This window comes from Haliotis rubra, unplaced genomic scaffold (assembly GCF_003918875.1).
Source record: "Haliotis rubra isolate DU_JTF1 unplaced genomic scaffold, ASM391887v1 Scf8, whole genome shotgun sequence".
Classification (NCBI taxonomy): domain Eukaryota; kingdom Metazoa; phylum Mollusca; class Gastropoda; order Lepetellida; family Haliotidae; genus Haliotis; species Haliotis rubra.
Window position 1 is genome coordinate 3,149,730 of NW_025767523.1, and position 17,008 is coordinate 3,166,737.

A 17,008-nucleotide genomic window follows, 5' to 3' on the forward strand; every position below is an offset into this window, starting at 1 on the left:
TAACAAAACTTTACACCAAAATGCAGCTGTTCACATGCATGATATTTACACATGCTTTTCAGAAAATTGATGCATGATCCTCGTGCAGTTCATCTGCATAAGGTGTGCAGATGGTTCCCCAAAGTTAGTTGAGAAATTCATCTTCGATGTAACTGTATATATATACATAACATATAGTGAGTGCTGTAAGTGAGTCTAAACTTTTGATGGGCAGTATAAGTGAGTCTAGGACAAACTGGTGATTAACGTCATGATCATCTAGGAAATATCTAGAGCATGTCAGGTGTGTATTTGTTCCTGGATTGTAAATTCAAGTGTTCATCACAAGTGAAATTTGTTCGAAAGAGGCCAGATTGCATGAAAATAGGTCACAACAGTTATGTGAAAAAAGCTTAACTTATAGTTATGTAATTTTTGGAAGAACATTATTTGTTAAGAAAAGCTTAACTTATTGCAGACACAATGTTTATAATTTGTATATCATTTTGATAAAATATTTATACCAAAAGAGGATATAGATTTTTTAAATAAATACCTGTCTGTCACCAGAAACCAGAAACCACCAACCCAAAGATTTTTCAGACAAAACTGTGTGAACTTAGGTGTATAAAATGTTTAAACTATTAAATATCAAATACCATATTTCAATGTTGACTTATATTGTGCACTGCATCCATGTACAGGTGAGAGTGTCTGTGTGCGATTGAGTGTACTGAAAATGTAGTGTCATGTATCTCAACTCTCAACATTCCTTCCAAGGAGCTCCAGGCTTCCCTTCAGTAGTTGCTATTTTCAGTAACAAGACTCCAGAAATCAAAACATAATTACAAAGAGAAAGAAAACAGATGCATGCATAGCCTCAAGTCATGTCTGACATGCCTTTGGTAACTGATTTACAATGGTTCACAATGGCTCATGTCACTCTCCGTAAGCGCTATTGTTTTTGACAAAGTACAAATTTGTACTATACTGAAAAAGTGTAATCCCAAATACAGTGGAAGCTGTCAAAACTGGCGGCTTTCCAATCCGGCAAGTTGTCAACACAAGCATAAAATCTCAGTCCCATCTGAGCTAGAGCTTTTACCATCTTTTATAAAAGCTCTGCAATCCGGCAGCCGTCAATTCCGGATCTTGACATGAAATGAGCCGCCCGAATATGTTTTTATACAGTAATCAGCGCTGTCTAATCCTGCGCATGGCGAGGAGTTGGCCGGATGTGTATTGTCACCAATTAATCCTGTGTTGAAACTACATTGCTGCCTCCAAAGATAATTTAATCATAGTTCAGTATGGGTATACTTGTACATGTAATTAGTGAGTTGACACTTGAGCTCAAATCTTTGTCTTTTATTGTCAATGTGTGCAGTAATTGAGAGAACCACATGATACAACAATGTATATGTGAGTGACAAAACTCAGTTCAGGTCAAGTAGTAGGTATCTGTGTCAGTTCTGAAATCCAGCACGCTGTCTAAACCAGATTATTTCTTCAGTCCCGGGAATACCGGTTTAGACAGCTTCCACTGTATGACATCTGTTACAGATATTTAGAGAAAATACAGATACATTTCAAAGGTTTAAGTGGTCCTTAGGTACTATCTGTGTTTTTCCATGTCATTGAAGTTTGACCTTGACCTGAACTTGAATTGACCTTCATTGAATTTTGGCCTTGACCTGAACTTGACCTTTCTACTACAACCTCCATCTTTTAATTCAGAACTGTCTCTTGACAATAGTGGTGTTTTATGTACTGGAAATGGGGAAGCAGTGTGAGGTTACTAAGGTGACAAACATTGATGCATATTCATTGATTTGTTTGACATACAATGTTCTGTGTTTCAGGTGGTCCAGCTCAACAAGCAACCCCTCTTGGTGTCCATGATAGCCAAATCTGATGCCAATACAGGTAACGGGCTGATGATTTTTGCCCTATACTGGTTTTAATGTAATGAACATTTATAATAATTTGAACAGTTCATATCAACCAAAGTGAATAATGTAACTGTAACATTAAAAAATTCTCCCAAGAATAATTTCAACATTTTATAGCAATGAATTATGAACGGTTGAACGTTATAGTCAAGAATCTTCCAAGAATAATATGAGCAGTTTATATGAAAATAGAAGCAACAACTGAATGTTTTAAGTTGAGTATTTATGTTCAATAATCCTCCTAAGAATAATTTGAACTATGTATTTAATCAAAAGAACAGCTAAATGTAAAAAGTCCCCCTTAGAACAATTGTATCAGGATATATCAGATCAAAATGAACAATTGAACGTCAATGTGTAGGAGTCTTCTTAAAATATTCTCAGCAGTCTACCTAAAAACAGGCAGAGCTTAGCTTAAAATGTTTAAAATATTTTGTTTGTTCTACCTTCACACATGAATTTTCTAGATCCATTAACGATGTTCTGATTCATCTTACAGTCTAACTTCATTTACAACCCTTCTAAACAAGTTCTATTTAGGAGATAACTCTATTGTGTTTTGGCTTGTTATCGTGCTGTCTTTCCTCCAAACACGAGACTATGTGAAGTTTCAAACGAGCACGAGACACACCAAATCTACAGATAGTATACATCAATATTCACAACACAGTAGGCAGACCTCACTGTGCCACGACAAAATAAAACTTTAACTTCACAAACTCACAGCTGATGGAGATGATAAGCGACTGATATGAGCGGTTTAGTCTACATATTTCACTGGGCTATGAGCATCTATTCTGAGACTTCTGATAAGTTTTTTCAGCTTCATTGTGCTGGATGCATACCCTTACAGCATCTTGAACAATATCCGTCGGCCATATCGATGAGAAACAGCACCCTTATCTGCCGAGGCTTAATGTACACACAATTTAAACAGCCATTGCCAACGGCTAGAACAAGACAAGGGTAACCTTTGGGTCAGTTGGCTGATTTAAATCGTTTTACTTCTAATACATTTTTAATTCTGGAAAAAATAAACGCTGGAATGAAAGCTCATCTATTTTATTTGGAAATGGCATGTAAATTACTTCTTAAGTTGTATATAAAAGCTTTGATTAAGTTGATAAGGTTAAGTTGATTTGATGAGATTGCCTTTCAAATGTGTAATAATAACATCTTGACAGTGGCCTTTAATTTTATACTGCGCAGAAATTTGCATCCAGTTTACACAGATGTGGAGAATGGAATGTATTGAGAAAATGTATATTGCATTATGAGGGATGTACAGTAATATTTGTTGTATTCAATTCTTGACAAGAAATATGTAGGTTTTGTAATGAAATTAAGGCCAGACCAATTTTATTTCTTGTTTTCTACGGATCCACCGGTCATATTTTTTCAAGAATAAGAAGAATAAAAAAATATTAATTTTTCCCACTCAGAAAATTAAATTCCTCATGTTTTTGTTGGCCAAAAATGCAAACTTACCCCCAAAAATAATTTTTGATTGTTTTTTGCCCCATATAAACTTCATAAATTGCCAAAAATAAAATACTTTTAGTGTTTAAAAGGAAAATGATTTTGACTAGTGATTTTTATTTTTTATTTTTTTCCCTCCTGCCTTTAGGTTTTCTGAGGCCATAAATCTGTAAAACAAGAAATAAATTTGGTCTGGCCTGATTATCATATCTTACAGTACATTACACAATATTACGATATACAGGAGTCTTATGTTCTGTAACAACCATTGAAGTAAATTCTTGGTGGTCACTATTACCCCCATTTCTGGTGTCCCCTGCCGTGATATTGCTAGAATGTTGGCATAAATCCATGCTCACTTACTACCCCCAGTTTTGTGAGCTAAGGTAAGACAGTGGTGTCTTGTATAACTATTTACAAGGCAGCTCAATATGACCTGATTGTATATCAACATGACTGACATTTTCCAGATGTGTTTTCAGATTATTATTTTTAATTGAGTATTTGATGCCTGAAAAATCATTTCAAATTAACTTCATGACTGACTGACTGACTGAGTTTGGTTTTACGCCGCTTTTAGCAATATTCCAGCAACATCACAGCGGGGGACACCAGAAATGGGCTTCACACATTGTGCCCATGTGGGGATTCGAACCCGGTTCTTCGCCGTGACGAGCCAACACTTTAACCATTAGGCTACCCCACCGCCCCAATTAACTTCATGGCATCAGATATGAAATAACACATACAAATTTTTAAGACACATAATGTTTATCTACAAAGTGCAACATACTAGCAGTGGTCTCTGATACAAGTTATCAGTTTCTTCCTGAAGTAAATGTTTACATGTCAGCCTTGAATATTGATCCTACTAATTTTTAATTAAAATGGTATCCATTTTAGCCACACCAAATGGAATATTTGTCAAATTTTGGATCGAAAAGGACAGATTCACCAAGGCATTGAATTCCAAGTCTGTAACACAGGTTTTCAACCAATCAGAGGCATCACATTTCATTGTACAAGATTCAGTGATTATATTATGGTGATGAAATTGCATTAGCTGGATAATCTTACTTAACTTTATGTATGAAGAAATAACAAAGCATAAAGAGAAAAACTATTTATTGTTCTTACTCAGTCTTTTTATCCCCCGCAACGTCTCTCCATGTACTTTCATCTTTTCCAGACCAGAACTTCTAAACCTTTCAATATTTCTTCACCAAACTTGGCACATAGATAGATCTGGTGGTGTACTGGTGCCATTTGGTAGTTTTTGATTTCTGTATAAAATATTTTTTTGGCGTTTCCATGGCAACAAGTTTGACTTTGACTCAAATTGGTGGTTGTGCTCTTTTCCAGACCAGAACTGTAAAACCATTCACTATTTCTTCACCAGACTTTCCACATAGATAGGTCTCGTGGTGTACTGGCACCTTTTGGTAGTTTTGGGATTCTGAATAAAATATTTTTTGTGTTTCCATGCCAAAAAGTTTGACTTTGACTGAATTTGGTGGTAGTGCTCTTTTCCGGAGCAGAACTTTAAAACCGTTCACTATTTCTTCACCAAACTTGGCACATAGATAGGTCTGGTAGTGTACTGGTGAGTTTTGGTAGATTTGGGATTCTGAATAAAATATTTTTTGTGTTTCCATGGCAACAAGTTTGGCTTCGACTGAATTTGGTGGTAGTGCTCCTTTCTGGAGCAGAACTTAAAAACCTTTCAATACTCTCCTTCCACTTTGCCATATACACACCAAAACATTTGACATAATCATAACTAGTACACATATTCATAAGAGTATTTTGCCATTGCGGGGGATATTGATGACTTTGTCTTTTGTTTATAAATGTCGTTAAATTTGTCGATTCCCTCGATGGGTACAATGTGTGAAGGCCATTTCAGTTTTCCCCAACCATGATATTGCTGGAATATTACTAAAAATGGTATAAAACCTGACTCACTCACTCATGATATTGCTGGAATATTACTAAAAATGGTATAAAACCTGACTCACTCATGATATTGAGCCCAACTCACTCTCTGACTCTAAATCTTAAGCACATGATCTGAACCAGTTTTAACAAGTTTTAAAGCCAAGGCCCTCATTGTGAGTTAACTGGATTCTTGACAGTACATTTCAAGCTTTCAGTTGATGACTATGACACACAACTTGGGCTAGTAGACTTTTCAAGCTTTCTTCAGTTGCTGCACTCTTAGCCTGCCTAACATTATGTAAATTCTGTGGAGATCCAGGTTAGAGCTGTTTTTCAGCAACACTTACTTGTTTTGTGGATACTGGAGACTAGTTAGTGATTTTATGAATGCTTCATCTGGTCAGTAAGAATCCACAGTCTCGACTGTAGTGCAAGGGAGATAATAAAGGAGACTGCATCAGGGATTTTATGAACACATTATGAAATGTCAGATCACCTTTCATCTTCCTTGTGGTTTCTCAAAATGTTATATCTCTTAAAAAAACATATCGGTAACGAGAGCCCTCAACATCTTCTACATGTTAAGTGTTCATAGTCTGGTACTAAAGCAGCAATAAAAATACAAGCAATAACTAGCTCAACCAGTTCGTATTCCAAGTACAGGAAGCTAAACAGATCAACTTCAGTTCTGTGCAGATGGTCACCCACTTGAAAGTATGTGTGGTCACATTCTGTACAAGTCATTGTGTTAAAAAGAACAGCACTAAATATTGAAAAACATGGTCAGTTTTAATTGTTGGATGAAGATGCATGTAAAAAATACAAAAATCTTTTCCAAAATCATCCAATCACATCGGCCAGATGATCTGCACTGAAAGCTCCCTAAGACTGACTGACTGACTGAGTTTGGTTTTACGCCGCCGCTTTTAGCAATATTCCAGCAACATCGCGGCGGGGGACACCAGAAATGGGCTTCACACATTGTTCCTGTGTGGGGATTCGAACCCGGGTCTTCGGCGTGACGAGCCAACGCTTTAACCACTAGGCTACCCTACCGCCCCGCTCCCTAAGAAAACGGTTTGCTAAACAACTGGTTTAGTTAGTGTAGTATAACCATATACATGGTCACTATAGGCAATATTGCAGTTGTGATGTAACAAAACACGTTACCCATGAATGTAAGATTCTGAATTACCGATAACCTAAATTATTGTCAATATACCTGCTAACATGTTATTCTTATGTTCCTCACTAGCATTGCAGCACGATTGACATTTGCAACATATCAACTGCAATTTTGTAAACACAAATATCGATGTAAGATGCAATTCTCTCGATATTTTCATTTTGTCTCAAATGATATAGCTCTAAGGGGAATTTCTCCAAGTTTTTTGTCGCCATCATTCTGCAAATGAATGTAATGGATACATGATAAACTGATTTCCCAACCCCAACCCAAAGCATGCATTTGTAAGACATACCTGAAATATAATGAGTTGTGTGGTAGGACAAACCTGTTGAAGTGGGTACACCAATCTAGGTCCCCATAGCTTATAGCCCCTGAAGATTCAGGTTAGAATTGATCTTCAGTAACCCATGCTTGTCGTAAGAGGTAACTAACGGGATCGGGTGGTCAGGCTCGCTGACTTGGTTGACACTATATCCCACTGCGTAGATCGATGCTCATGCTGTTGATCACTGGATTGTCTGGTCCAGACTCCATTATTTACAGACCGCCGCCATATAGCTGCAATATTGCTAAGTGTGGCGTAAAAATAAACTCACTTCATCATAGCTTATAGTGTTGCAGTTATCTGGAGGTCAAGAGTCTAGCTTCAAAGATGCCAATGAATTGCAGAATATATGATGGAAACTAATGTTGCAAATCTTTGTGAATATATGTGAGATTTGAATTGCCTTTGTGCTTAACAATAATCACGGGATGTGAAAATTATTTCGAAAAATGTCAAATCTCACTTTACAAGTAGGGGCATGGTGGTATTTCTGTGCCCCTAAAAGGTATTTTTTAGCCCAAAGAAAATATTTATGTGCCCTGAGAGGGCATGTTTGTGCCCCTTGAGGGTATTTCTGTGCCCCTTGAGGGTATGTAACCCCCACCTGAATGTGTAACACATACACTGCATGCTAGTTTTAAGATCAGGTTCTGAAGCTTTCCATGTAAGAAGTACAATACCCAAAATGAATGCAAAAGAATTCATTTGATCTCCATTTCTTTGTGAAAAAAGTTGTTTTAATGTTTGTTTTCTAATTTTGTGTTCATGTTTTTTTCAGGTGACATCTTGAACCTGGAAAACGAGCTCTCTGATGTGTTAAATGAAGTTTCAAAAGTGATCAACATGTCATAGCACACCTGAACAAATCCAACATGTGATGGAGATGATGTACAGAGCCATCATGTCAGGAGGACAGTGATTGGCTGGCCTTGTCACTTGACATTCTGCGGCATATTATCCATATAATTGGGAAATGTCACTTGCAACACTCTGTTATATTGAGGGTTATGGTTGCTGACCCTTACTTTGACATAACTTTGACCATAGCCCACCGGTAACCCTGAACTCTCCCTGACTTCCTGGTGACGCTGACCTACTGATGACCCTGACCTTCTACCAACCCTGACTTTGACCCTGACCTATAGGTGCACCGGAACAACCAGTTCTCTGAACTCTCCTTGTCCCAGGCCTACCAAAGAAAACTTTCCCACTGTGCAGAAAAACGCAGAAAAGCCCACATTAATCGCGGAAATAGGAACATAAACACATTACCTCGCTGCTGAAACAGTAAAAACGGCAACGAAAAACTATGAAACTGCAACATTTTTATATCAGCGAACTTTGACCTCTACTGCGCATGCGCATTACGGTCCTGGCTTCTTTCCAATATCCGAGCAACCGTGAATCCCCGCGCGTAGAAAAAGTATTAAATATGTCGAAATAATTGCTGTCAATCATTTCATACGAATGGAAAGTAAACTAAACATGTGTGCACACAAGTATCATGATGATAAATGCTAAATAACACAACAGAAATACTTAAAAAGGAATGTAACTTTTGTCCAAGCTGGAAAATGTCAACATGCGGTCGAGATTTCCTCTTCCATGTGCGCATGCTCAAAATCGAAGTTGCGGGCTCCTCGTTTTATGATGCAGTGTTAGCGATTTAAAGTTGCCGTTTTCACTGTTTCAGTAGCAAGGTATTATGTTTATGTTGCTATTTCCACGATTAATGTGGGCTTTTCTGCGTTTTTCTGCACAGTGGGGAAGTTTTCTTTGGTAGGCCTGTGTCCTAGACCCTAACCCTGGCATTGATCCTGACCAAGTCTTCCTCGACCTCACCCGATTTAAACCAACCCTGAATTAAGCCTGACAAATTGCTTGACTTATGCTTGTCCCTGACCTTGACCATGACCTTGACCCTGGTGTTAGCCCTAACCCTAATGTTCACCATAACATTCTTATCAAGATTTCCCTCTAAAGAATAACATCTATTTATCATTTGAGCTTCACAGCATTACTGAAATATTTCTACGCACTTTAACATGCTTATGTTTTTGAAAGTCTTTTTTGTAAGTGTAACAATCCTCCCAAGGGTGAAAGTCTGCATTATGTAAACTGTAACATTATGTATGTAAATCTTATCAGCGGGATCGTCACGTTATGTTGCTACAAATGTATGTGCAATAATAATGTTTCCTGTCATAGTATTTTATTGTTATAAATAAATGTTTGCAACTAGCGACTATTCCAATTCCTGTGTTTTCTGGTAATGTTCAAATGCTGCAAATTTGTTGTGTGTTACACCGGCTTGGTGACAATTAAGTGACCAATTTCATTTTTCAGAATTGTCTTGGTCAGAGTGATTCTGTTTGTTTTTACCATCAGTCTGGTCACGGATGTAGAAACAAATTACGATGTTTTTGGTGGTGGTTTTCATAGTTCTTGGTAAAAATCTACTAAAACAGGATAATAAATAAGTGATGGTCATTCAGGACAGGCATTCATCATTCATAAACAGAACATGTTCTTGGTTCAGGACATGGTCATCCTTTAATACAAAGATTATGCCAGCTTGTGTAACACTATATTAGACTGACTGACTGAGTTTGGTTTTACGCCGCTTTTAGCAATATTCCAGCAATATTATGGCGGGGGACACCATGTGAGGATTCGAACCCGGGTCTTCGGCGTGACGAGCCAACGCTTTAACCACTAGACTACCCCACCGCCCCCACTATATTAGAACAGTCTTTGCTTGCCATATCTAGATGCTTCAGTTTGCGGCAGGCATTGGCATGGACGACCATCCCAGAGTAGACATTTGATCTTTATCAACACCCATGAACAGTATTCAACTTAAAACCCAAGGATCGATCCAGCAGAAGCAAAATATGTTTTATGAGACAGACATACCAAGGTGACACTTCCATAGCTCTGACCCCGATAAGCTAGATTTCCCATCAGGGTGTTGGAACTACAAGTTTGACAATATGGAGGATACATCTAAAGAGTAATGAAAATTGTTATAATCCATATCCAATCTTCCCCCCTTGTTGTCCTAGGAGGAGGCAGCCTAATTCATGGTTTGCACCTATCTACAGTATTATTGGAGAAGAGCGTATCATCAATAAATAATTGTAATTCATTTTGGTTTGAGTGTAATCATATTTTTACTTTCCCAACTCAAATACAGTAGCGTCTTTGGACTACTGTTCCTAGGCCAGCATTTGTGTGAATCCCTACATAGAGTTGTAGAATTATTAGGATAAGTCTACAGATGCATACTTCAATACCCATGAAGATCTGGGGGAGAATTGGCCTTCAGCAACCTATGATTGTCATAACAGCCAACTAAGGGATCAGGTGGTCAGGCTCCGTGAAATGGTTGACTGACTGACTGACTGAGTTTGGTTTTACGCCGCTTTTAGCAATATTCCAGCAACATCACTGCGGGGAACACCAGAAATGGGCTTCACACATTGTACCCATGTGGGGATTTGAACCCGGGTCTTCGGCGTCCGAGCCAACGCTTTAACCACTAGGCTACCCCGCCGCCCCCTGAAATGGTTGACACATGTCATCGTATCCCAACTGCGTGGATCAATGCTCATGTTGCTGATCACTGGATTGTCTGGTCCCGAGTATTAACAGACTGTGGTCAAATAGCTGGAATATTGCTGAGTACAACATTAAACAACAAACCGAAAAATAAAACACAAACAGAATCCTATTTCACAATGACCCTCCACTAAAGTTTTGATTTGGAGCCACTCCAGTACCTCATGGAACCAGTGTAGTCTGTCAGTTGTCTTGGACACAAGAGAGCGCAGCACTCCTGTTATGTATCTTTGCTGTCCATTCAACTATCACACAAATACTAGACTAACAACAAGTATAACGAAAACTAGCACTCAGTGTCGTCTGTTGCAACAGAATACATAGGGTCGTTTTAATTCATTTTGCCTCGGGTAAACTATTTTGTGTCCTTTACGTACCTTCAGTCAAGATGGGTGCTTTCGGGAGCTCAGCCTCTTCTGGTGTCATCACTATATGGTTAATATGATCCAACTGTTCTTTAAATTTTGACTTTTTTAATATAGCAACACGTTTTCAAGGATGAATACCCCCACGATGTTCTAAGAAACCTGTGCACAGGTGGTATTAGAACGGATCAAGCTATGATGACTGAATATTGCTTGTTTGACTGATTTTAGTTATGTTCATTGCCACTTAGACAGATACTACACCTAACTTCGAATATTTTACTAAAGCACAATGGAAACGCACAATCAACTTGAACTCAAAATCAGATATTGCACTCAAGACCATTACCAAATACAGTGAACGTGATTCCATCTTTAAGGTTGTATGGGAGTGAATTCTACAAGGTTGGGGTTGCATATGAAAAAGTCCGGTTTCCAAAAGTTTTAAGCCTGAAGTTTGGCACAAACAGAAGCTCTTGATTAGAGGTGAGGTGAAATTGGGTTTTACGTCTTGCTTGAGAATATTTCGCTCATATGACGACGTGCATGCGTGTGTATGTGTATGTGCGGCTGCTTGTACTAGCCCAGACTTAAGCTGGTTTTATAGTGCTAGCCCACTGAGATACCATGCCGCAGTGAAGCATGAATACCCCACTCAGACACAGTATACTGACTCCGAGCCGACCAGTCCTTGTTGTACCTATAAATGCCGAGCGCCAGGCAGGGACCAACTCTTGATTTGATGATCGAAGGCGGCGTTTGTTTGAGTAAGGAGTAAGGTCAGAGAGATATGGGGGAGCAAGACCGTGACGGGCCATGTAGGTCAAGCAGAAGATTTTGTAGACACTTCTTGCCTTGATGGGGAGCAAGTGTAGCCGTTTAAGAACATGTCTGATGTGGCCATGTTTGGGAATCCGACTGATGATGTTACATTAACTTTAGTGTGGTCTTTAGTTAATTTCAAAAGGGTGGGGGTGGGTGGGGGTCAAACTTCCTGAAACCAGAGTGGTAACGTCTGAGACCCCTCGCATCATTAACCTGCATGCGGTGACAGCTTGCTTCTAGGTTACTACTACTATTCAGCTAGATAATTTCGTAGTATTATTTATCCATGGTATGCAACACACAAACAAGTGCACGATGCTCATTGATGCAGGAAGAAAACCTTTTCTACGATTTAACCATTGTAGTGCCTCAGTCAGAAAATATTTAAAACAAACTTTTATTTCTTGTTGGCGATGGGGCAGCCTAGTGGGACGATGGGGGCAGCCTCGTCATGCTGAAGACCCGGGTTCGATTCCCCACATGGGTACAATGTGTGGAGCCCATTTCTGGTGTCCTTCGCCGTGATATTGCTGGAATATTGTTAAAGTGGCGTAAAACTATACTCATTCACTCACTCACTTGTTGTAGTTGACGTTGGTGTGGGTTATCGGTCTGAAACTTGAGAATAGTCCCGGGATCCACCAGGTGACCAGAACGGCTGTTAACACACACTGGACATTTTATCTCAAACGTTCGTCCATTGCTGATAAGAAGCATCCATTCCGTAATTAGAAGAGATCTCTAACAGCGGAGTCTTTTACACGATTCCGACTATATCATCACTATATATTAAATCACTGTCAAATAGTGACGATAGCAGGTGTTCGCGAAAAGGTAAGGGTATGCTGCCCTATCGGTGGCTCCAACTACGTTCTCGCTCCTAATGACGTTTGTTTGGTCAAGAATCGATTGTTTGGAGGCCGACGTCGTATGCTGCGGTAGGGCTTTACGCAACAGATAAAGTACTCCTACCAATAATCTGTCTCACAGTTCATGAACCACATTATTTCCCCTACTGCATAGCCCTCCCTGTAAATATGCCAATGTACGTTTTGCTTTAAATAAAATAGGTTTGATATAGGGCTGGGGCGGGTAACCCGGATACCCGGGACGGGCGGATAATGAGTTGGACCCGGGTACCCGTCTCAATACCCGGACCCGTTATGATCATGTGACTAATAGATTAAACAATGTAATATGTTATTCTTTCATGTTTGTGGCGGTGGGGTAGTCTAGTGGTTAAAGCGTTGGCTCGTCACGTCAGGAAGAAAACCTTTTCTACGATTTAACCATTGTAGTGCCTCAGTCAGAATCCTTTTATTTCATGGGGCAGCCTAGTGGGATGGGTATCCTCGTGCTGAAGACCCGGGAAGCCCATATCTGGTGTCCCCCGCCGTGATGTTGCTGGAATATTGCTAACAGCGGCGTAAAACCAAACTCAGTCAGTCAGTCAGTCTTTCATGTTTAAAAGGTTGTATTGTCTTTGAAGATTTAGACATTATTTACAGTCACCTGTTTTGAATGTAATACACGATTAAGATATTGAAAACTCTAAATTTTAGCCTCCGAGCTGAAGAATATATTGCCACTTCTTACGAATTTGATGTCAGGAATTAACATATCGGGTATCCGGGTAGGGTAGGGTAGGGTAATAGGGAGTGGGGTACCCGGGTGGAAAATTTGGACCCAGCCCAGCCCTAGTTTGACATTATTGGTGTATACAGACAGGCGTACAATTATGTTTAAATCAGTATTGCATCCGAGTGAAATACAATGTCCCTCCAGAACAAAATTCACCTAAATTTGTTTATTCTCTCAAGAAATGACCCATCAGAATACAGGTTACTTCTTAGAGGCGGATGTACTTAGGTAACACACCCACAGCTCAGTCCCGGATTAGCTGCATCCACCATCAGGTTGTGGAAAGTCACAGACGTGTATGGCACTGTGGAACACTGTACCATAGGGGCACGGCTCTCTGATGGTCTGGCCGAATGTACAGGTGTAATAGTAATCACAGGACAAGGCATCAGGGTAAAGCCCATCAGTCTTGTCAGCACAGTCTGCAAGGTGTCCTGGATATAAAGTCTGCAAGGACAAGACAAAGGTGGATATAAAATCTGCAAGGGAAAGTTAAACGGTGTTACTTCTTGTCAAGAGAAGAGATGGACACAAAGTCTACAAGGGAAAGTTAAACGGTGTCCTTGGATATAAAGTCTGCAAGGGAAAGTTAAACGGTGTCCTTCTTGTCAAGACAGAAGGTGGATATAAAATCTGCAAGGGAAAGTTAAACGGTGTTACTTCTTGTCAAGAGAAGAGATGGACACAAAGTCTGCAAGGGAAAGTTAAACGATAAACTCTTGTCAAGACAGAAGGTGGACACAAAGTCTACTAGGGAAAGTTAAACGATGTCCTTCTTGTCAAGACAGAAGGTGGACACAAAGTCTGCAAGGGAAAGTTAAACGATAAACTCTTGTCAAGACGGAAGGTGGATATAAAGTCTACAAAGACGATGTACTCCTTGTCAAGACAGGAGATGAAGACAAAGTCTGCAAGGGAAAAGTTAAACGATGTTGTCCTTGTCAAGACTGGAGGTGGAATCAGAGTGCAAGAGGGATTAAGGTAACAAAGAAGGTAGACACAAAATCTGAAAGCAAAATAGCACGGAAAGTACACGCAATCACTAACATGAGTAAATGTTGCCAGACACCATATATTCTGTAAAATGGTCAGTATCATACGGGAAATGACCCAACCTACTTCCAGAGACGCCTCCATTGAAGTTCTGAGTGGGAGCCACAGCGTTGCCCTGGGGAATCGTACCGTAGTCTGTCAGTTGTCTGGAACGTAAGTCAACATACACATAGATTGCCTCAGAGATACTGACAGAACCACTGTAGATGTACCCGATGCTGGAACACATGGGACTACCGGACACTTCATGAACCGTTACGTGTTGTAAGTAGTGAAACCTCGTTAACCTGGACCCTTTGTTATTCATTTCCAATAGGGAACGGCTTCATGCATGTCAAGGATGACACTGTAGCAATGACTGGATGAACATGAACTTTTCCAATGGGGCAGGGTAGTAACACATGCTGATGGTGTTGTCGGAATCGCATAATGGAATTTGCTTTTAACAGATATTTCTCACAATTATGGAAAGTTAAACGGTGTCCTTCTTGTCAAGACAGAAGGTGGATATAAAATCTGCAAGGGAAAGTTAAACGGTGTTACTTCTTGTCAAGAGAAGAGATGGACACAAAGTCTGCAAGGGAAAGTTAAACGATAAACTCTTGTCAAGACGGAAGGTGGATATAAAGTCTACAAAGACGATGTACTCCTTGTCAAGACAGGAGATGAAGACAAAGTCTGCAAGGGAAAAGTTAAACGATGTTGTCCTTGTCAAGACTGGAGGTGGAATCAGAGTGCAAGAGGGATTAAGGTAACAAAGAAGGTAGACACAAAATCTGAAAGCAAAATAGCACGGAAAGTACACGCAATCACTAACATGAGTAAATGTTGCCAGACACCATATATTCTGTAAAATGGTCAGTATCATACGGGAAATGACCCAACCTACTTCCAGAGACGCCTCCATTGAAGTTCTGAGTGGGAGCCACAGCGTTGCCCTGGGGAATCGTACCGTAGTCTGTCAGTTGTCTGGAACGTAAGTCAACATACACATAGATTGCCTCAGAGATACTGACAGAACCACTGTAGATGTACCCGATGCTGGAACACATGGGACTACCGGACACTTCATGAACCGTTACGTGTTGTAAGTAGTGAAACCTCGTTAACCTGGACCCTTTGTTATTCATTTCCAATAGGGAACGGCTTCATGCATGTCAAGGATGACACTGTAGCAATGACTGGATGAACATGAACTTTTCCAATGGGGCAGGGTAGTAACACATGCTGATGGTGTTGTCGGAATCGCATAATGGAATTTGCTCTTAACAGATATTTCTCACAATTATGGAAAGCGATTTGTTGCTATTATTGTAAATGTGGACGGATTCTCTGGCAATCGTATTTCAGGTCTCTCACTACCCGTGAAGATCCGGGTTAAAAGTGGTCTTCAGCAACCCATGCTTGTCGTAAAAGGCGACTAACAGGATCTGGTGGTCAGTCTTGCAGACTTGGTTGACACATGTCATCGTATCCAAAATGCGAAGATCGATGCCTATCCTGTTGATCACTGCATTGTCTGGCCAAGACTGGATTGTTTACAGACCGACGCCATATAGATGGAATATTGCGGAGTTAAACAATCAAACGAGGTGTTATATTACATGTATGGAACATCGTTGCTTTAGTCTCTCTTAATGCCACACCTATTGTTCATAAATGGATTTTTATATAAGAAAGAAAGTTCTTACTTTACGATGATAATAGTATTAACATAAATATGAGCTATGGTAGCTTTTTCCATCCTGGGTTCTACAAAGCTATATTTGTTCTTTCCTTTCAACTGTCCAAGTTGTGTGCATTTCCTAAGAAATTCACCTTTTGCCTACAATGGTGTTGAAAGCATCTTTGATGGCGTGGATGAGGGGATACTTCTTGCCACAGATTCCTCCAAAGTCGTCCAGATCCAGGGCCCAAACCATGATGCCTCCGTAGCCGTGGTCAATGACGTATTTCACCTAAAGAAGATGGCCATTAAGTCATGGCGGTATTAAATGTATATTGTCACAATGGCAATGAAGACGTGGGTTTTTTGTTTAACGTTGCATTCCAGCTATATGGCGGCGGTCAGTAAATAATCGATTCTGATAAGTGATCAATTGGAGTCTGTAGATATAACATTTTTACCCTTTAATGTGTGGGTTTTTAGATATGACTAACACTGATAAGCAACACTGGAGAGAAAGATATGTGAAAATGTCTGTACAAAGGCTAGCGGTTAACACAAAAGTAACGCGGTGCCTGTACCCGTGTCTATCTGTCCCCTACCTTTTCTTGTAGACTCTTTTCGTCATCATAACCAACCCATCTCTCATTGTCCACCAGGTAGGGCACTGACTGGTTGGCGCTCATCTGAGATGTGGCATTGCCAAGAAGCTGGCAAACCTGAAACATTGGAACATAGAATACTCTGATAATGCTGGAGATTCGACTGATAGTTTTAACAACTTTGTAATGGCGTTCGTGCTTCAAACGTGTTTCAGATAATATATACCACCGAAAAGAAGAACTTATTTCAAGGAAATACACACACGTATGTAAGGTAATGCTACTCAATAAAAGTTAAGGAACTAAAGTTGAAATACTTATTTTAAAGGTAAGGGGACAAAATAGTATAATTAGATCGGCAGTGAATATATAA

General features: G+C 39.7%; 2 protein-coding genes across 2 annotated transcripts in view; one reads left to right on the top strand and one right to left on the bottom strand.

The window, feature by feature from the left end:
* LOC124261437 (ragulator complex protein LAMTOR3-B-like) overlaps positions 1-8,049 on the top strand; it is a 62,960-nt gene extending 54,911 nt beyond the window's left edge. The window contains exons 5-6 of the mRNA XM_046695755.1: positions 1,842-1,905; positions 7,641-8,049. Coding sequence (XP_046551711.1) covers positions 1,842-1,905; positions 7,641-7,714 — 138 coding nt within the window. The 3' untranslated portion in view covers positions 7,715-8,049. The remainder of the gene's footprint in view (positions 1-1,841; positions 1,906-7,640) is intronic.
* A 5,488-nt stretch (positions 8,050-13,537) lies between these two features.
* LOC124261383 (endochitinase-like) lies at positions 13,538-16,766 on the bottom strand. Its single transcript, XM_046695696.1, has 5 exons — positions 16,636-16,766; positions 16,186-16,325; positions 15,257-15,336; positions 14,103-14,118; positions 13,538-13,735 (listed from the first exon to the last, which is right to left on the bottom strand). Exons 1-5 carry the CDS (start codon positions 16,759-16,761, stop codon positions 13,570-13,572), a joined length of 528 nt encoding a protein of 175 aa, XP_046551652.1. The 5' UTR covers positions 16,762-16,766; the 3' UTR covers positions 13,538-13,569.
* Positions 16,767-17,008: the final 242 nt, after the last annotated feature.